Source organism: Lutra lutra, chromosome 8 (genome assembly GCF_902655055.1).
Source record: "Lutra lutra chromosome 8, mLutLut1.2, whole genome shotgun sequence".
Classification (NCBI taxonomy): domain Eukaryota; kingdom Metazoa; phylum Chordata; class Mammalia; order Carnivora; family Mustelidae; genus Lutra; species Lutra lutra.
Window position 1 is genome coordinate 76188592 of NC_062285.1, and position 22028 is coordinate 76210619.

Sequence of the window (22028 nt, forward strand, 5' to 3'; positions counted from 1 at the left end):
AGGAGGAAAAATAATACTAATGCATGATTTTCCTAGGAAATTCTAAAAATTACATAATTTGTCCTAAATGTCAGGCCCTGCTTAAAAAAAAAAAAATCAAAGGAAAAAGCATAAGCAGCAGGAGCATTGTGTTATTTTTTCCAGCAGGGATTGTCCACATGGAGAAGTACTCACCAGGAAGCTATAGAAGAATTCATGGACAAAGAGACCCAGCATGCAAACCAGGACGTACGCCACGTGGTAGAGAAAGGCCATATCCAGGATTACTGCTCGGTAGCCTCGGGTGAAGGTGCCACGATTGCCCACGAAACTCACCAGAAATACGATTTTATTACAAAGCTACAGGGAGAAAAAGTTTAGATTTTACTGTCTTATTTATCCCCGAAACTCATGTAAATAGCGGTCATTGACAAAACCTAGTATTCACCAAGTCTGTGGTTTTCTTTTATCTTTTCTTGTCTGGTAACTTTTGGCCTTGCTTACAAATCTGTGTGTATACATAATACATCCCAAAGTTTAACATTTGCAGTTCCAGGAAAAAAGAGGAGGATGATTAAGGGCCCCAGCTATGCAATCGAGGCAGACCTGAATGTAAACCCTCACTCGCTCACTACTGTTGCACAAGGTCGTGCAGCAGCTGGCCTTGATAATGTCTTTGGAAAAATCAGAGCAAAGGGATTCTGACCCTTATAGAACTCTTCAGGGGATTAAACAATTCATAACGTATATGAAGCACTTAGTACAACGACTCTTTAGATACTACTCATTGTATTTTCCATATTAAAAGTAATAGATGTAATATTTTTATTATACTGGAAATGTAATAAGAAATATCTATCTTTGATTTTTTTGACCTAGACTTTCTCTACTGAATATTGTTGTAAACAAGTAAGCCATTAAAAGAGATTTTTTGCATTTAAATACATAAAAATACATATATACTTATGTAAGTGGGTTAAAGTAAATAAAATTCATGCACATATTTTCTTTTTTTTTTTAAGATTTTTTTGAGAGAGAGAGAGCCCGAGTGGGAGGGGAAGAGGGAGAGGGAGAATCTTGAGCAGACTCTGAGCTGAGCATGGAGCCTGATGTGGGGCTCGATCTCATGACCCTGAGAGCAGAACCTGAGCTGAAACCAAGTGTCACATGCTTAACTGACCGTTCCATGCTTAACCAGGCACACTGCATGCATATATTTTCTAAGCTCTATGTGTGGTAGTTATTCAATAAACATTTTGGAGTTTTTATTACACTTGGTGCTATATATTTATATTAACACTATTTAAAATAGCCTTTTGTGGCACAATTTTGGAATATAGAAATGTACACAGAGATTTTTTGGCAATAACAACAACGTGTGCAATGATTTCCAGGGGCACCTGGGTGGCTCAGTGGGTTAAACCTCTGCTCAGGTCATGATCCCAGGGTCCTGGAATCGAGCCCCGCATCGGGCTCTCTGCTCAGCAGGGAGTCTGCTTCCTCCTCTCTTTCTCTACCTGACTCTCTGCCTACTTGTGATCTCTGTCTGTCAAATAAATAAATAAAATCTTTGTGCAATGATTTCCAAAGAACACAGTTATCAGAAACTTAGTGCCTGATATTTGGTTCTAGAGTCACTGCATTATTTATAAACTGAAGAACTCATTGCATCTTAGTCATCATGGAAACAATTACAGATTTCAAATTTCAGTTTTTCTAAAGTGTTCCTGAGTTCTTCAAGTTATCTAGTGGCACCATATTTGTCTTTACGTGTCCAAAGCTAACTTTGGGAAAACATGTTGTCTTTTGCAACAGCATTGATTTTTCATATGTGAAAAGAAACTGCCTTATGGAATGATTTTAAATAATGGGCAGAAGTGAAATTTGAGAGGTTGGAAAAACATTTCCTTCAGCTTCCCGAAGTTAAAATCAATAAATACATGAGAAATGGGTTAACATTGCATGTTGTGAAGATAGCCAAACAAAATCAAGAACATGGAAGTTCAAACCTCCTCAATTTTCCCCGTGCTAATTAGAGATCCTCTCAGTAATCAGTCTTTTCCATTCTTTCATCATCTTGTGAATAATTTGAATAATGTCAGACAGAAAGTTATACTTCACTATTTAGTTTCATCATCACATATTTACGTTATTGTTTAACATAGCTACAGTATAATGATGTCTTTGTGATTGGTAACCAAGAGTAAATTTAATATTATAAAAGGTCTTCATTTCAAAAGCTCAGGAAATATATACAAGGTGCTCAGATTAAGTGTGGTATTTGATAATAAACAACCACGAAAATGGGAAAATACAGAATGTCTAGGTGAAGTAATAGTGTTTTACTCTTTGAATTATTTTAAGTGACTATTTAAATTTAAGTTATTTGCTTTCATTCACCCACCATATTCATCAATACAAAATAGAAATAGGAAGTTCTATAAAAATTAAGTTAAAATTTTTAACTTAAGTAAAAAATTAAAATTTTTTACTTAATTTTAATTTTTTACTTAAGTAAAATAATTAAGTAAAAGAAAATTAAGTAAAAAATTTTCAGAAGGATGGATGATATGCTCATGACAAATTGTTCATATGTCGTTTACTGATCTCTGTTTCCCTAAACTGAATTGTAAAAAAATTATGCAGGAAAACTATTTATAGGTCCTACACATTCAGGAAAAGTAATATGTTGAGTTCAAGTTCTCAAAAAAAAGCAATACGTTTCAGTTCTCAAGTAATGTAAAAGGAAGAACACATTTCTCCCTAAAAAGGCCTCTGCCATTTTTGCATAAAAAATAAAAGTTCGCCTTCTCTATGTAGAGGTTGGTTTTTATTTTCTTTGAACCTTGATCTAGAGCTTGGTTTTGATGGATATGTCTCTGTTCTCTTGACTAAGTCTCAAACTAGAATGGAGTTGATATTGGCACTGACATCATCTATTCCTGTAGAGATCAGAAATGAGGAGATTGTCCTTTTGTTTTGAAGTGTTCACACCAAGAAAAAATAAAATCAAGAATAAATGATTTGGGAAGGAAAAAAAGTTTGAAAAAAGTTTTGAAAAAGGAAAAAAAGTCTGCATCATGACCTTGAAATGTATAAATTGTTTTTATACAGCAATTCCATAAAGGTTGGGGATATTTATGGAAATAAACAAGTTACAAAGACTTACTCTCCCTTTTCATGCCCTTACTTGATGTTGTCTAACCAGTCCTTCATTTGTCAATGTCATTATGCAGGCAATCTTTGTTTCTATGGCAAGATCCTTATGGGCAGTGATAAACGGAGAGGAGAGCGTGGGAACTGGGCAAGGTGGCTAAGAGACCAGCCCCTTCTGATTTGGTGTTGAAAAGACTCCAATCAGCATACAAATAGCAAAACAAATGACCATAACTGGCCCACAATATTTTTATCTTTTTCCATCTATTCTTAAAATTGCACTTCATATATGTTTTGTTTTGTTGAGGATGGGGTGAATTACGTGATGGTGGTGGGGGGAAGTGGGGAGAGGGGTAGGGAAACAATCAATGTAAGCTTTTTGGGCAATCTTTTAGTTATTTATTTTTTATATTTCAAGTTTTTACTTAAATTTTAGTTAACACATAGTGCAATATTAGTTTCAGGAATGGAATTTAGTGATTCATCACTTACATAACACCCAGTGCTCATCACAAGTGCCTTCCTTAATGCCCATTACCTATTTAGCCCAGGCCCCTGCCCACCTCCCCTCCAGCAGCCTTTTTTTTTTTTTTAATAATTTTTAAAATTTTTTTATAAACATATAATGTATTTAGCTCCAGCAGCCTTTTAAAAAGATGATTTACTAGTAGATCGTCTGAAAACAAAAGCAAAATTAATGTTCTTCTGTTAATTAATGTAAAGTGAATCAAATTCATTATTCATTATTTGGGTAAATTGTACAGTACAGTACTGTTTTCATATATACTTCATAATTCATTGATATATCTTTGCAGGACTTTTAACAGTGCAGTATAATGGAAGGACACTGGTTGTGCCATCGGGGTTCCAGTATTGGCTCTGCCACCCATTGCTTTGGTAAATCCTTCTCGTCTCTATAGGATTTTGCATACTTACTATGTGACTAACTTATTATGTGACTAACATAACATAATAAAAAAAATAATAAAATGCCTGGAAATGAATAATCCGTAAAGTGTATCAAAGTTCTAGAATTCTATAGGATGTCCTAAAAAAGGGGATCACAGAAATTTATAGCTGCCTTTATGTTATGCTTTTTTTCCTTTTTTTTTGGGGGCGGGTGTCTCATTTGGTTCTATGTTCTGACCAGGAATTCTATCCTGATCTTAACTGTGCCTATGGGAAAACATGACCTATTTTCCAGAAATGAACTATAGCCAGTAGTAACTAAGTAAGTAAATAAATACTTTCTAGTATTTCTTGAAAAGGAAAAGTGAATTTATTGAACTACATATTAACTACATTATTGTATTGCTATCAACATCAACCTTACTAAAATTTATGGGATTTCATTAAAAAATCTCCATTTCAGTAGTGTTACATCTTAGGCAGGATAAGGTTCTATGGTCAAAGCATAAGGCAAGATTTTCAGGCCACCATCACCCTGGAAATCTTTTAAATTGCCAACAAAACAGTATAATAAACAAGGGTGGTATAAGATATACTGTTTTTTAATAAATTCAACATTTCTAGTTTTCCCCCAGCACTGAAGCCGTTTCCTGCTACTACAACTGAATATCAGAATTAGTTAGGAGCATTCAGTGACCATATTATATGAAAAATAGGGTATGTATGTTTGTGTGTGAGAGAGAGGTCAGGGGGAAGAGAGAGAAAGAGAATGAATGTTTTGTCTCAGAATATATAATTGAATTTGTGTATGTTAAGTGAACATATGGTGGGGCTCAACCTTATAGATTAGCAGTAACATGAGCCCTCCCAGGGAACTACCTGCAGGTAAGTAACTAAGGGCATGACACTATTTAATGTGAACACTGTGGCTTATTGCTAATAGAAAGCTATCTGCTAAACTCCACTTGCCTCGCCTCTCTCTGCAAAATGGTGAGACCAAGTTTTAGCATAAGGAAACATTTCCACACTACAAATAACTTTAAGAAAGGCAAATAATTTACAAATGCCATTAAATAAATTATACATTTGTAGGCACTACCAGAAAGAAAAAACATTATACATAAGAAGTGTTTAGAAGATATTAAAAGATCTCCCGCAGGTATTTACTGCATTATTTATTATGAAAAATATCTAAAAATCTAAATAATAAAAATTAATGGTTAAACAGATCATAAAGTGTCCATGTGACTGGGAATATTATCATTATTAGAGATATAGAAATACTAAGTGATCTAAAGTTTATAAAAAGGGGTGTTTGTATTTGCCAAAATAATATGTTAATTTCCATTGCAATGGAGATGGTGAGAAGAAAACTGTACTGCGTTTTAAGATATGCTTTAAACAGAGAAAAACATCTGAATTTTTGAAACATCTCAAACACCGAGATACCCTTGTGACAAGATGGAGAAATTAGTTGCAATCTAAACAAAACTTTGATTTCTAGAAATGAGTGAAGATGACATAAATGAGGCATCATAATAAACAGAAACTGCTAATACTAGATGCTCGGAACACAGATTGAGCTTTTTCCTTCCACTTGATTCCTTTTCCAGAAAAGCAACTTTCTGACATTACAAAAGACACTGAGTCCGGAAACAAATAACTCTCTGTGAACCGAAATATAAATCCTTTTCTGATTATGATACCGATGTTTCACAATTAAGTAGTACTTCACGTATTAGGTGTTTGAGAAACGGTAGCCTTCGTTGCTATTCTATCATCACTGCCATTGCTCTGCTCTAAACCTTCACACTGATCCTCTCAACCCATCTTCTCAACAACTGTGAGTGCAGACGAGGCTTTAACATCTTCATTTCACTGATGAGAAAAATGAAACTCAGAGGCTCCATTTGCCTATGGTCTAGAATTTGGATTCTCCTTAAGCCTTAACCGTCAGGTAGATATTTTCTTTTGTTTTTCCTGCTTCTGATACCTACAATTTTAGCACCAATGGCTTTACCTGTCACACAATGCAAACTTTTAAGTATAAATTAATAAATATATTAAATCCTAAGTTACAAAAAGTGACTGATCTATGTTTTCATTTCACTTTTTCCTTGCCCTCCCCGGGAAATGGTAAGCCACAGACAGTTTTGTAATAAGCTTGTTATGACAAAAGTTAAGGTAGATAATTATTTGTTAAGACATTTCATTAATCTGTACAATATCAAAACTACAGGCAGAAATGATCCATATCTATATTATCAAACTCATAATTATTCTATCCAATTTGTTTGTTCCAAATTAAAGTTGATTATTTTCTTTGTCAAAATGCCCTGAACTGGCAAATTGTAATATATCATTTCGAGGGGCTGTGCAAATGGATTTTTTATGCTGTGAGAGGTATGAGAGTACCCACAGTTAATCAGAAAGATACATTTCAATGTATATTTCTTCTCAAGTATAAAACTTGTCTCCTACATGAGTTGTCATTTCCTACAGTGGAACTATTCTCACCACACCAGGCAGAGATTATTTTTTATCCTGTCCCCTAAGGGGGAAAGGAGAAATAACTCCAAATGTTTTTGGTTTCCCCAATAGACATTCGAAATGTTTTTCCTTATCTCTTTATATATTCTAAAATGTTCTGTAGAGCAAGAACCACATCCTCTATTTCTTGGTATTTTCAATGCCTATCAGATAACAGAGGCCAAATAAATGCTTGTTATTTCTGAGCCAACACTATTTAGCTATTATTTCTTTTTTTTAATTTTTTAAAAATTTAACTTAATTTTTTTTCAGTGTCTAGCTATTATTTCAACTTATCAAACTTGGGATTTCTCCCTCAAACTAATATCTTATTGAGGACCAGCTGCCAGTTTATGAATATTATTTGCTTCCTCAAATAATCTGGCTCAATATTCAATGTATTTTTTAATAATAAGCTGGACTTACCTAACTCAAGTTTTTTAATAGGGTTAGAAAAATTTAGATAAATACATGAAGATTCCTCAGTTAACTTGGTTTCCAAAACATTGAAAGTTCAAGTTTGGTTCATATAAAGAATTTATGAATATTTAAATGCTAGGGATTAAGTGGGAGAAAAATGAAGTTGAGAGTGAGGGAGTGAAGAGGGCAGGATTTTACCTATAGACGTGACAACTTCTGCCCTCAAGAAACTTAAGAATCCTACATTTGGTACGTGACAGAATTCTTTAGTGATAGACCTCTTTGCATGTATAGAACACTTCCCTTTATTAACAGTGATTAAAGATAACTGGTAATTTGGTTGTGTGAATGTTCTAGTTAACTGGGAGTCGTCATTTATATCATGTCAAATTTTCAAAGAAGTATAATATAATAGTGGTCAGAAACACAGACTTGGTCATTCTAGCTCAGCTTTATAATTCTCAAAAGTTTGGCTGGCTATTTCATTTATTCATTTTCAATAAATACTTGCCACGTATTTTATGTACAAGGCACTATAAATGTATAGGAATATAAAGATAATTTTTCACTCATTCTTTCACTCACACATTAGCTAATTTATTAAAGAAAACTCTGTTGGATACCAAAGACATTCCAAGACACGAAACGATCAATCATTATCCTTGAGAACTGTATAATGTAGTAGGGAAGATAAGGCCTATATGCACATACCAGAATAAAGGACACTATGTTAGAAACCCCATACAAGGTACAGACAGTGCTTTAGGGATTCAGCAGACATATTAGCAGTATTTATTTGCTGCCAGGACATTTTTTCTTTCATTAACCTGATGATTTACCCTTCTTTTAATATCCCTTTATGAATATGCCATGTAGAATGCTGTCTAGTCCCTTTAAAATTGTATCTCTTGGGTACATTATTGCTATTTGGAATGGTGCTCTGATTACTTATTCTTAACTTACCTAATTGAGGTTTTGAAATATGCTCCCTTGTTCTAATATTTTAAAATTTAGTGAAAAAAATATTAATCTCATCTATGCCTTTCACAAGTTTAGGTGTTTTGTTCACATAAAGAGCCAAATTTCCTATTTTCTCATGTAGCAATCCTTTTTCTTTGGTCATTTTATAAAAGGTACTCACTTTTATAAAAGGTACTCAGAATTCTACTGACTATAATTTAATCTTTCTTGGGTGATTTAGAAGTCACTTTACGATGTTCACAGTGGCTTGGAGTAATTTTTGTCAGTATCTTTGGGGATAGGATACAGAAGGCATTAAAATTAGATTGGATTAAGTTGATTGCAGAACTGGGTCATGCCCCAAATGTCACCTTTTCAAGTGTATCAAAATTTTTACTTGTCATTTTTTCCTTCTCTCTCAAAATTACAAACATACAAATCAAACTCTCGTTAATTTGAATTCACAATAAATAAGAATTTACTATGTACACGTGAATTAAAATATAGAGCTACATTTCTATAGTTAGTACACTTTTTCAAATAATTTACAAAAGGACAAAGCTAAATAAAATACTTACATTAGCTGCACCAAGAAGTATTAACGTAGGCCCAAGACCTATTGTATATATCGACCTGAGCATTATTGACACAAGAAATGGCCGAATACCCACAGGCTTGGAGAAGAAAAACAGCACAGATGTGCAGACAGCGACGGCTATCCAAAGAAGAACGGAGAACAACGGAGAAAGTGTACCTGTAAAATGTGGAAGAAGTTTATTTTTACTAAGAACAGAAGTAGAAAATGTTAAAATCTTTGCCACTCTACTTTATATAACATAGCAAGTTCAGCCATAAGACACTGAATTTCATAACAACCCACTCTACACACTGTATATTTAGAGGAAATGTCTCTGAACACATTACTCATTATTGCATTTCCAGAAAGTTTGTGATTATTTTCAGGATGTTTAAATACTCACTAGTTAAAGTAGCTTCCATTAACTCTGACAATTGTTCATCTTTCTCTCCTATGAGAGTTGTATGTTAAATGCTTCTGCTAGATGTATCTCACTTGGGAACTTTAATTCAAAACTTATGGTTAATGAGTGTAAAATGCATAGTTAAATCATGTGAAACTAAGGGTTTTGTCACTGAACTCATACCTTGTCTTTTTCTATTGTTATAAAGTTTTTATCTTACAGATTCTTCTAAAGAATTCAGAATGTAAAATATCCAGTCTTTAATAAAATAGACACAAGCTTTACCTGTTAAAATATACATGTATATAAATGTATGTGATGTATGTATATATGTATGAGTGTGTGTACTGGAAAGCCAACTCAAGCTCTAAAAAAATATTGAGCTTTTAAATCATCAGAAAACAAAACAAAAGTCATCAGAAAACAAAAGCTCCAAATATTCAAAAAATGAACCCAATTGTATCAAAATTTCTTTAGAAATTGACCAAAATTGAAATTTTTATGTGATGTTATTCACCATACAGTACATCATTAGTTTCTGATGCAGAGTTACATGATTCATTGCTTACATATAACACCCAGTGGTCCATGCAATCTGTGCCCCCGTTAATACTCATCACCGGGCTCACCCATCCCCCCAGACTCCCCTCCTCTGAAACTCTCAGTTTGTTGTCCAAAAGAAGTTTAAAAATATATCTCCCTTTTTTTTTTTTTTAAAGTATAATTTACTGATGTTTGCACTGACTATGTAGATTCAAGGAATCCCCTGTTGAAGGTCATGTGGTGCTGTATTTGCAGAAGAAGTAAAGTAAGGGGCCACATTCCTGGGCTGATTAGATCAGCTATAGGACCTCAAACACATGCCTATTGGCTAATGAAGTCTCAGGGGAAACAACAAAATGGAGATTTTCCCTAGCTATTTCTTTTGGCCAGTTTTTATTATTTATAAAATTCACTTCTGCATGCAAAACACCACATGCGCTTTGGTGTGTAGAGTCTCTGTATTATCAGTGAAACCCTGAGATTATCTGAATTCCTTCACTGAATTCTGCGTAAGCCTTCAGTTCATAGTGAGTGCTAACAGATCAAAAGTAGGTAGGAAAAGCCTGTCAGACATTAAAAAACAAAACAAGTCAGGTAGCAAAGAGCATTAGCTTAGACAGGTTTATTTTTGCAATGTTTTGTCCTCATCACGTTGTCCCAAGCAAAGAGTGATGAAGGATGGTTGGGAAGAGAGATCTGATCTAACCCCTTCACCAAATTAATTAATTAATTAATTAATCTATCTATCTATCTATCTATTCGTTCATTCATTCATTCATTTGCAAGAGAGATTGTGCACATGAGCCTGTGGGGGGTTGGGGCAGAGGGAGAGGGACAAGCCGACTTTCCAGTCAGTCGGGAGCTGATGCAGGGGCTCGATTCCAGGACCCTGAGATCATGACCTGAGTTGAAATCAGATGCTTAACCAACTGAGCCACCTAGGCGTCCCACCCCTTCGCCAAATTTATGATCTGATAAGATGACTTTGGAGATAGGGAAGGAAAAGGGGTACATTTCTCTGGAAATTACCTTAACTCCCATCCTCTGGCAATGCTAACAAAATGGGTGCCCAACTTACGTTTATTGTAATTTGGTTTAAAAGCACTTTGTGTCTACCGAAACAGCCTGACCACCAACTGCCCTCATTTCACAAATCTCAAAGAGCCATGGAGAAAATGAGATCTTCAACTCTCTCTCATGCTTATTTGGATGACATCAGAATGGAAGCTTTGGAAGAGTGAAGATCATCTCTGGGGCTATCATCGTACGTGGCATATAGCAACAAGTAAATATTTACTGATTAAATGAATAAGCAAAAACACAATCTGTGAGCTCATTTTGAGTAAGTAACTAAGTCTCCAGTTACAAATTTGCCAAGTTGTGGAGCTTTACTCTTAAGTTTACTAAAACTTCCAACATCTATGCACATTTAATGACTTTTAGCGAGTCATTGGACTCTTCAGTATAATTCATAAGCAGTGTCTTGGCGTGACATCCTTATTTTAAAAGTCCTAGCATTGACAGTGAGAGTTACACTGTTCATTATTATTCATGCCTGATAACTAACCACATCATGACTATTTTTTCCTTGGCAATATCTGTCTTGCCAAGATTTCCTCTTGATTAAACAAGAAATTATAACCATGCACTTAAAACTGGGCATTTGATCCCTTTGTAGACAGAACTCAATGATCATCTAATGTTGCACCTTGCACTTAGTTTAATACTAAACATGTATTTGTGAAATCAATAAACTTAAAAGTTATTTAAAATGGCTATTGACAATATTGCCAATTGTCAATAATTTGTAATCATGTTCTGTTAGAATGGTCACATTAGTTTTTAGCTGAAGATTTAATGCAAAAAAATACTAAATTGAAAACTCTGACAAACTCTAGAGAAGACTGTTTGTCTTCTCTTTGTCTAACCGGATTGTTAAAGCCGAAATGTAGATGTTAGAATCTACATTCCTTAAACCCGGTTTTCACCCACTAAGGGAAGAAGAGGAGACAATCCTTAACACTCTATATTTGTATCAGTTTTCTATAATAAGCATTGTTACTTTAATAATGGAAAAATCTTCTAGAATTCACTCTATATATTTTCAAGTCTTATAAAGTATGAAGTTTGTCCTTTATGGAAGAAAATTTAAACAGCCAATTTGGAGACCTCAGTTCAAGCCACGTATTAGAACTCTGCTGTCTGCCTCACATGACTTCTGTACAGTTCACTGTACAGAACATGCTGCTTCTTACCTCCAGTCCCTCTCTATTTCTCTGCCTCCCACATAACCTCACAAGTCTTCCCTCTTTCCCCCATCTCAATCCAGCTAAAGTGGATATCCATCTATACATCCATGGCTGCTCTTTACTATTGTGCCTTACGCATTTCTTCATCCCTGAACTAGATCATGAGCTCCTTGAAGACAGGACATCTTTATCAACCTCTGTGTCTCTAGGGCCTACTACAGTGCCTGGCACATAGCCGCACTTCATCAATGGTTGTTATTCAGTCAAATGAATTAAAATCACCTTGAAGAACATAACTTTCTTTAACACAAAGCATTTGAGGGGGGGGGGAACTGCCTTCTAAATTTGAATGTGATTTAAAAAAAAAACCCAAGTCATATGCTATCTGGAAATAAGAAATTCACATGGCAGCAGTTTCTCCACTGTCTGCCTTTGCCAAACTGGAAAGGGACAGTTGGCATGGCCAACGTTCAACTTCTGAATGGACATCTGGGATGTTCTCTAGCATCAACAGCCGCTGTCTCAGCCCACACCAGCAACACCTCATTCCTCCACTTTGGGTACAAGTTTCCTTTTTAGAGAAGCATATGTTAAATAAATAAACCAATCAAAAAAACCAAAACCTATAGCCACAAATAAGCCCTGCATTCCTGAATAAATCCACACTGAGCTCACCCCCTTGGGAAACCTGGCATCGGAGGTCTGTGATTCCTGGTGGAAGTGACCACTCAGAATCAATTGATATCATTGGGAAAGGCCAAGGGAAAAAATGGCTTCCCCTCCAAAAACGTAATGAGGAAATGAGGAGAGATGAAGCCAGAAATATTTAGAATGGCCTAAAAAGTGATATGTGTAAACTTCTTTCATTACTACCTCTAATTAGGAGTTCTCTAAAGCCCAGTTACCATGTTGAATTGTGTGGGATAAAGGAGAGGTGACCTGGAACTGCCCTCAAGTGTTCACAGCCTTGGGCTGAGATGTCCTCCATTTCCCAAAGGTCAGCAGTGCCCTTCTGGGTGCACTAGGCCTTTCAGTTGCCTGAAGGGGCCTTCCTCAGCGCCTCCCTACCATTCAGGCTCTTTGGAGAAGGTGGATTGGAGCTAGTCCAGTTGTCTTTCCAGCCTAAGCAGAAGCCACATGTTCCTGTCAGTTTCCCTCTACGCGACAGCATAACCAGAAAAAGCAGTAAGGGGATTCTCACTGCACTGAATTGGACAGGGAAGGAGAAATTCAATTGGTGAAAAAGAGGGAACACTGGGAAATGTTTGAGAATCTGCCTCTGGTCCCGGAACATGCCTAAGATTGACTCCGATCAGGGTTTCAGTCTCCTGGTTAGCACTATAGCTTACCCTACAAAGCCTCATTTCCCATCACCTCAGACTACAAACCAGGCTAGGGATGTCTATGGGAAAGCTGCACTTAATTAAAGGAAAAAAAGTATTTCTTTGCTTCAATGTTTGAAGATGTTTGTTGTTCTTGTTCTCTCTTGTTCCTGAATCTGATTCTGATTCTCAACCACATTAGCATTACCCTAAGGTGTTATGAATAAAAAACTTGCTGTATAGCTGAATGAATAAAAACAACTGCTTAGTGTTCCCCTCCACAAATGAATGAATGAATGAATGAATGAATGAAACTGAGCTCTTCAAAGCCCGGCCATGAAAGGGGATTATCTACAGCAGGAGTTGGGGAGGGAGTGCACTATAAGCTGATCCCCTGAGAAACACCTTCCCCCTAAGTATCTCCTTTTGATTATTCAACATCACCACTCTGGTGGAAGGGAGATAATACTCTCAGTTAATATTACAACCTAACAGTGAACCAGATCTAAGTCATTCCCAGCTTATATGTGATCAGGCTGGAAAGCATACTTGGAGAAAGCTTACACAGCCCACTGCCTCTGCCAACCCCCAGTCCTCACAGAGGACACAGTGACTCTCGACCAGCCTGGAGCAGGTCTGGGGTAGGGGAAAGTGGCTCATTTTGACCAAAGGTATTTTTTGTTTTATGGCCCAGGATTTCCCAGGTGATTTCGTGATTAACATCTATTCCCAGAATCCAGGGATTTTAAGGTTGGACAGAATCCTCATACTTACTTATTTTTTCTTTTTTAACTTTTCATTTCAAAACACTTTCAGATTTACATAAGAGTGGCAGATAAAATGCCAAATTACTATATACCCCTCACCTGGATTTCACCTTACATAACCATATTACAATGATCTATATCAAGAAAGTAATATGATAGACTGTTTTTATCTTCTCTCTTTAAAAATTGAAGTAAAATTAAATGCAGTGTTATATTAGTTTCAGGTGAACAATATAATAATTCAACAATATTGTACATTGCTCCGTGTCATCAAGATAAGTGTACTTATCTTAATCCCCTTGATCTATTTCATTCACCACCACCCCCACCTCCCCTCCAGCAACCATCAGTTTGTTAATTTAAGAGTCTGTTTCTAGTGGGGAGTACCTGGGGGTCTCAGTTGACTAAGTGTCCAACTCCTGATTTTGGCTCAGGTCATGATTTCAGAGTAGGGAGATCAAGCCCTTCCTTGAGCTCCCTGCTCAGCACCTAGGCTGCTTGAGATTCTCTCTCTCTCTTTCCCTCTGCTCCCCGCCATTCTCCACTTGCATTCTCTCTCTAAAATAAATAAATAAATCTAAAAAAAAAGAGTCTTTTTGTTTGTCTCTTTTTTCTTTGTGTGTTCACTTATTTTGTTTCTTAAATTCCACATATGAGTAAAACCCTACTATATTTGTCTTTCTCTGACTTATTTCACTTATCCATTCATCTGTGGATGGTCACTTGGGTTGCTTCCATATCTTGGCTATTATAAAAAAATGCTGCAATAAACATAGGGATGCATGTATCTCTTCAAATTAGTGCATTCATTTTCTCAGGATAAACACTCGGTAGTTGAATTACTATGTCTTCTTGTAATTAATTTTTTGAGCAACGTCCATACTATTTCTCACAGCAGCTGCGCCAATTTACATTCCCACCAACAGTGCACAAGGCTTCCTTTTTCTCCACATCCTCGCCAACATTTGCTATTTCTTGTTTTGATTTAGCCATTCTGACAGGTGTGAGGTGAAATCTTATTGCAGTTTTGATTTGCATTTCCCTGAGGATGAGTGATGTTGAGCATCTTTTCATATGTTTGTTGGCCACCTGGATGTCTTCTTTGGAAAAATGTATATGTACATCCTCTGTCCATTTTTTAACTGCATTTTTTGGTGTTATTTATATATTTTGATATAAAAATCAATATATTTTGAGATCTTTCTATATTTTGGATATTAATCCCTTATTGGATATATCATTTGCAAATATCTTCTCCCATTCAGTATGTTGCCTTTTTATTTTGTTGATGGCTTCCTTTTGCTATGAAAAAGCTTTTATTTTGGAGTAGCCTCAATAGCTTAATTTTGCTTTTGTTTTTCTTGCCTGAGGAGACATATCTGGAAAAATGTTTCTATGGCCCATGTCAAAGGAATTACTGCCAATGTTTTCTTCTAGGAGTGTTATGGTTTCACATCTCACATTTAGATCTTTAATCCATTTTATTTTTGCGTATGGTGTAAGAAAGTGGTCCAGTTTCATTCTTTTGCATGTAGCTGTCCAGTTTCCCCAGTACCATTTGTCAAAGAGATTGTCTTTTTTCTACTGCATATTCTTGCCTCCTTTGTCATAGATTAAGTGACCATGTAAGTGTGGGTTTATTTCTTGGCTCTCTATTCTATTCCATTGATCTATGTGTCCTTTCTGTGTGTGCCACTACCATACTGTTTTGATTTTATAGCTTTGTAGTATAACTTGAAATCTGGGGACACCTCCAGCTTTGGGCTTTTTTCCTCAAAACTGTTTTGTCTCTTCAGGGTCTCTGTGGTCCCATACACATTTTAAGATTATTTGTTCTAGTTCTGTGAAACACAGTGTTGGTATTTTGATAGGGATTGCTTTAAATCTGTAAATTGCTTTGGGTAGTATGGTTATTTTATTTTATTTTTTAAAGATTTTATTTATTCATTTGACAGACAGAGATCACAAGTAGGCAGAGAGGCAGGCAGAGAGAGAGAGAGAGGAGGAAGCAGGCTCCCTTCTGAGCAGAAAGCCCGAAGCGGGGCTTGATCCCAAGACCCTGAGATCATGACCTGAGCCGAAGGCAGAGGCTCAACCCACTGAGCCACCCAGGTGCCCCAGTATGGTTATTTTAAACAATGTTGGTTCTTTCAGTTCATGAGCATGGATTTTTTTTTTTCATTTGTTTGTGTTATCTTCAATTTCTTTCATCAGTGTTTTATACCTTTCAGAATGCACGTCTTTCACCACCTTGGTTAAGTTTGTTCCTATGTGTTTTATTATAATATATCACTTTTATCTAATCTATGGGCCTTATACAAAGTTCATCAATTGCCCAATTAATATCCTTATCTTGGGGGCGCCTGGGTGGCTCAGTGGGTTAAAGCCTCTGCCTTCAGCTCAGGTCATGATCGCAGGGTCCCTGGATCAAGCCCTGCATCGGGCTCTCTGCTCAGCAGGGAGCCTGCTTCCTCCTCTCTCTCTGCCTACTTGTGATCTCTCTCTCTCTCTCTATCTCTGTCAAATAAATAAACAAAAATTTTTAAAAAATTTAAAAAAAAATCCTTATCTTGTACTAAGGTCACGTAGTGTCATCAGTTGTCATGTCTCTTTAGTCTCTTTTAGTTTGAACCATTCCTCTGTAGTGTCATCAGTTGTCATGTCTCTTTAGTCTTTTAGTTTGAACCATTCCTCTATCTTTATCTTCATACACTTCACAATTATTGACCAATTACTTTGAAGAATGTCTTTCATTTTGTGTTTGTCTAAAGTTTCTTTGGTTTATGTATTTTTGGCACAAACTGCCGTGCCCTTGTCAGTGCATCATATTAAGAGACGCTCAGTGTTGCTGTGTCTCATTACTGGTGACATTAACGTTGATCACTTTGAGTGATTTCTCCACATTACTGTTTTTCCTCCTGTAATTAGTAAGTATGTTGGTTGAAATACTTTGAGACTATGTCAATATCCTGTTTCTCGTTATTCTTTTTCCTCTAATATTCACCTATTAATTTTAGCATCCACTGATGATTCTTACTACAGTGCTGCTGGCCAAATGGTGCTATTCTATTTCTATCACTCCTTCTACATTTATTAATTAAAATACTATTGAAGGAGGAGGTTTCTCTTCTCACAATCCATATGGACTCCTGGATTCTCATTTTAGTCTACGGGTTATTTTGTATTATTGTCAACACTTTTTTTTCTCTCAAAATGTCTGCAGATGTGGACACTGGAAGGCCTTTCAAGTTGGATCTTGTGTTCTTTGACATGTCTCCATCATTTTTTAGTACTTTTTGGAAGGAATGTTAATGCTCAAGTAATCCACCTTTAAATCAGCTTGAAGTGCTCCTGGCAAGTAAACTCTGTTTGACAAAGTCTGGCATTCGAGAACTTGCATATCCAGCACAGGATTTCCCTTCTCCAGACAGTGATGTCCACGTATGCTTCTCAGTTTTGACTTTGTTTTCTCAGTCTTCCCAGATGTTCATAGTATACAGCTGAAGGTTAGAGAGACTGAGCTAATCCTGACCAAAATTTTAACTGTATTCCTAGAGCTATCATTAAATAACTCACCTGGAACTGCAATTAGATTACCCAAATGTGACTTTGGTAGTCCATATTGCCAAAATGGCTGCTCATGTCTTCTCGTCTCTCTCCGCGCCAGTGCCCCCCAACCAACGCAGAGGCCAAAGATTGAGCCTCCACCTTGGTTACTACTGTTAACTTTTATCCAGTCCTTTTTGAAGAGTAAAGTCTGTATCATCACCTGATGATGAGATGTCTTGTTTTTCAGTCTTGTTTGATTAGTCCTCTTGCTCTCTTCTCTCGGAGCCTTACTGCAAATTCTACAACATGTGTGGTTTCAAGTGCTTGCTCAACGACCCGCTGCATCAGCAATACCTCAGAAGCTTGTTAAAAAAATACATATTTATGGACTCCACTCCTGAATTATTGGGCAAATCTTCTAAAGCCTCAGATCTTCATCCATAAAGATGAAGTGCTTACTTTACAGAATTGTCAGGAAAAGTAAGTGAAATTATGCATGGGAAGTGCTTAGCATTCTGTCTGACCCAATCTAAGTGGTAAACAACATCAGCCGCTATTATTATTATCAATATTACTATTGTAACTGTTACTAGGCAAGTATAAAAAATGTATCCAGTGTTTTACTCTCTCCTGAATGAGTAAAAAGTAGATGTCTAGAGGGGTGGCATTGCCCATTACCATTATAGTTCACGTACAATAGGTGGCAGCAGAGGCTATGTACATTGGCTCTTGTGGTCAGGTAAGGGTTATCATGGAATGGAACTCATAAAAAATATGTTCTGTATGAAGATTTGTTCTCTTCTTGTTATCTCTATGCTTCCAACTCAATTATCTATGTAGAAAAGATCTTGTTAGGAAACAAAAGAGTTAACCTTCTACTCTAAGATCTACCATTTTTTTTTAGTGTCTCTGGGATTCCATTTTTTTTATCTGTCAAATGAGGATTTGATATTAGATGATCTCGAAAATTGCTTCCACATCTAAGACTTTATGCTTCTATTAACTGGGACTCTACAATTTACTCTCCACATTCTGTGTGCAGATGATACCAATTTATCATTTCATGTTTGGACTTCTCTCCTTACAAGAGTTACATTCCTCTATGCCAAGAGGGCTATCATCACTAAGACTAAACACAGTGAAAAGAAAGTTGTTTCCACTTCCTGCTGTATTTGCAACTTCCCACAACGGATGGCCAAATACTTGTTCTGTTTTCATTGGCCATTTCACTCATTATACAGCTGCTCCACTGCCGAATATTCTTCTTTCAGCTCTGGCATGCTTTCGGAAAGATCCAATTTTTTTTTTTAATATATAGATATATATAACCACCCAAATTACAGCTAAAGGTTAGGACTTTGATATATAGTATCTGTAATGGAGCTTTGAAATAGCAAATTTCTCCTGGATTCTCACTTCCCTTCATGCTCCCCTCCAGTCCATCTAAAATAGGCTTAAACACGTGTTGTTCTCGTCATACCATCACTTTACCATCACTTTCACTGGGCTTCCCTCTGTAGTATTAACATTGACCTTGTAATGACAATGACATCAACAGTAACTAAGCTTCACAGAATGCTTACCAGACACTATTCTAAATGCCTTACCTATATAGCATCTCATTAAATTCTTACAACAGTCCTACAGGTGAGATATGAAAGCAATTTGTGGTTCGTGTTTGCTGATGTCTCTCATCTTTTCCTTCAAGTCCTTCTTTCCCCACACATTTCAAAGCTACTTTTCTGATTGTATCCCAAGTCTGTAACGTATTTTCCCATATACTTTGCCAGATTTAAACAAAACTGAATTCCCACGGTTCCACCATTAGCATATTTCACTTCTATGTCCTGTTTCACCTGAGATGGGATAATTTCTCTTGTCTTGGCTTTTGTAAAACTTCATTTATTATTAGTTTAATAATATTAATTTCAGTCAATTATCTATGGAGAGACATCCTAGATTGGAAACAAGAGTTACCCTTCTAATCTGAGATCTGAAATATTCTCTATGATCATATCTGTCCTATGCTGTACATTAAAAAAAAATGTTTCTCAGAGTCCACATGCACTCATTCTAGAAACCTTAGACAAGACAGAAAGTAAGGAAGAGGGTAAAATATAAACTCCACTACTTAAGGTAATCACAATAAATATTTTCGCACTCATTTCCCCCATATAATCGAGGTACCATATTTAAAATGCTTTCAGTCATATTAATCAGGTAGAAATAATTCTTTTTCATTGCCTTGCTTGCCAGTATAGCATAGTTCTAATAGCTCTTCTGCATATGAGCTTTTTGAATACTAACATTTCTACTGACTATAGTTTTCTGCCTAATCTTCTTATCATCTTTCTCTACCTTCGGTGAATACAGAAAAAATTAACAAGAATTACATTATTATTATCTTGAAGCTCTATAAATAGCTAAGGAAAATATCATCAAGAGTATTGTTTTTAGAACGTTAACATATTCATCATTTAAAGAAAGACAAGCACTTGCCTTCATCTCCGTCATCCCCAAATGGATAGAAGAGAGCAACAGCTAAATTGATGAACACAGCCAAGTTGAAGGAAATGCTCCCCCAGAGGGATATGTGCCTCGAGAACCAGAACAGTGCAGGGTTATCTAGTAAGCAAAGAGTACGGTGGGACAAAATAGAATAATTAATTTTGGTTTCAACATATGAATCCTACTGAAATAACATATTACCAAATGTGTTTTGGCAAGGTGTATGAAAGTGTTATTTAAACAAACATTCAAAATGACTTATATAAGAAAGTTTATAATCAACACCACAAGGGAATTTTCTATCTGATTATTTTTATATTGCTCATCCAACCTATACCTAAGCCGTGGTAAAAGGGTGAGTAATTTTGTAATTGCTAAACATGGTCAGAAAAAGTGATTCTGTAATAACTCTCTCTAATACAACCCTGGAGCAGATTAGGAGAAAGATGTCAGTGGCTTCCTGGGTCCCCTCTTCATGGAATAGTATGTATCACTTTATAACTGAGTAATACTGATAAATTGGTCCCACCCCCATGCTTTACAGTCAAATAAAAAACCCAAGCCAGATACATATGTGGCTGGTGAAAATCCCTACGACCCGGTCACAGTTACCTGAAATTCTGAAACTTAACAGCATGGCCTAGAACTGCTTACTGGGAACTAGTGATTTATGATATGTAAGTCTTAAATCATAATGCTTCCTAAGCACTTGGGTTTAGAACAGCAGAAAAAACTGTGAAATACACAATAGGAAGTACTAATAAGTAGGAGAGTCTTTACCAAATATTTTCAGAAAAGAGACTCCATATCTATCTTCAGAAGTGAATTAATAAATTCATCAACTGAACAGAGTTGACCCTAACCCAATATCTGCTCTTTCTACCTCTTCTAACTGAACAGTTAGGCAGTGGACACAAATTTGACTACATGACTTTCCCAGGTTTCATCCATTCTTAACTCTTAATATCTAAACATCAAATCTAAAATATTGAAGTTGCTTGAGGGAGAAAGGCACTACAACTTTCAAGTAGAAAGTATAAACTTTTAAAATTAGGTTCTATGAATTCCAATCTGGGATCTTCTGCTTAATTCTAAACTGTACTTCTCTTCAGTATGTTTTTCCCCTCTCTTAGAATGAAGCATTCCAATACTGGAATAGCCTGTGATCTGCAATGGCATTTAGTTGACTAATGTATGTTACATTGTAAACATCTGCATCTCCATCATTTTTGAATCAGGAGTCTTCTTTTTAAAACACAGAATATTGGGGTGTCTGGTTCGTTAAGGCAGTTAAGTGGCTGTCTTCAGCTTGGGTCGTGATCCTGGGGTTGTGGGATCAAGCCCCGCATCAAGCCCCCTGCTCAGCAGGGAGTGCACTGCTCCCTCTGCCTGCTGCTCTGTCTACTTGTGCTCTCTCTCTAGCTCTCTGTCAAATAAATAAAATCTTAAAAAAAAAAAAAAAAGCAGAAAAAAAGGCAGGAAAAATAAATTTTAAAAGAATATTAAGACAAAATTAGAAGATGTTGATGCATGTATTTGTAGTATACCCATCTAATGATTTAGTTTCTATCTGTAACCTCCTTGTAAGTTGCTTCCAAATTTTCAATGTAAGATGTACACTGGAAATTATTTTAAGATTTGTTTTCTAGTAAATGATAAGATATTTATCCAAAAAAGAACAGACCACACAAACACTAGTTTCTTATTCAACTTCCTTTTTTCAAGGATAAAATGTGAGCTTTTCAAATGTCCCAAATAAAACTTATACTTTATATAAGTATTCTGGACACTCAGAATTTTCTTTCAACTCCAAAATGTTCTTCATGACCAAATGCCAAGGGAGAGTAATTTCTTTATTTTTTCAAATATTCTGATAAGAAAGTCTAACAATACATGCCATAATCTTATATCCAAAGACAGTACATCTCAAGCTCCACTCAAATTCATAAACCATGCTCATTAAAGTTCCTAGGAAACTAGAAGCACTGTTGAATAAAGGTATTGAGAACATAGGCCTGCTTGCCTAAGAAACTTCCCCTAAGGATAAAAAAGACCTAATCAAGAGTGTCTCCCTACTATATTTTGTTAAAACTCTTTGTATCTGGGAAAATAAACCAAAACTTAGTGTAAACTTCAAAATTTTTAAGTTTGAAAACT

At 36.0% G+C, this 22028-nt stretch overlaps 1 protein-coding gene across 2 annotated transcripts in view; it reads right to left on the minus strand.

Annotated features, from left to right (window-relative positions):
* Positions 1 to 22028, minus strand: part of ITPR2 (inositol 1,4,5-trisphosphate receptor type 2) — a 491082-nt gene that overhangs the window by 71429 nt on the left and 397625 nt on the right. For both annotated transcript variants that reach the window (XM_047741839.1, XM_047741840.1), the window contains exons 48-50: positions 19863 to 19988; positions 8532 to 8707; positions 175 to 339 (exon numbers count right to left, since the gene is read on the minus strand). In XM_047741839.1, coding sequence (XP_047597795.1) covers positions 175 to 339; positions 8532 to 8707; positions 19863 to 19988 — 467 coding nt within the window. The remainder of the gene's footprint in view (positions 1 to 174; positions 340 to 8531; positions 8708 to 19862; positions 19989 to 22028) is intronic.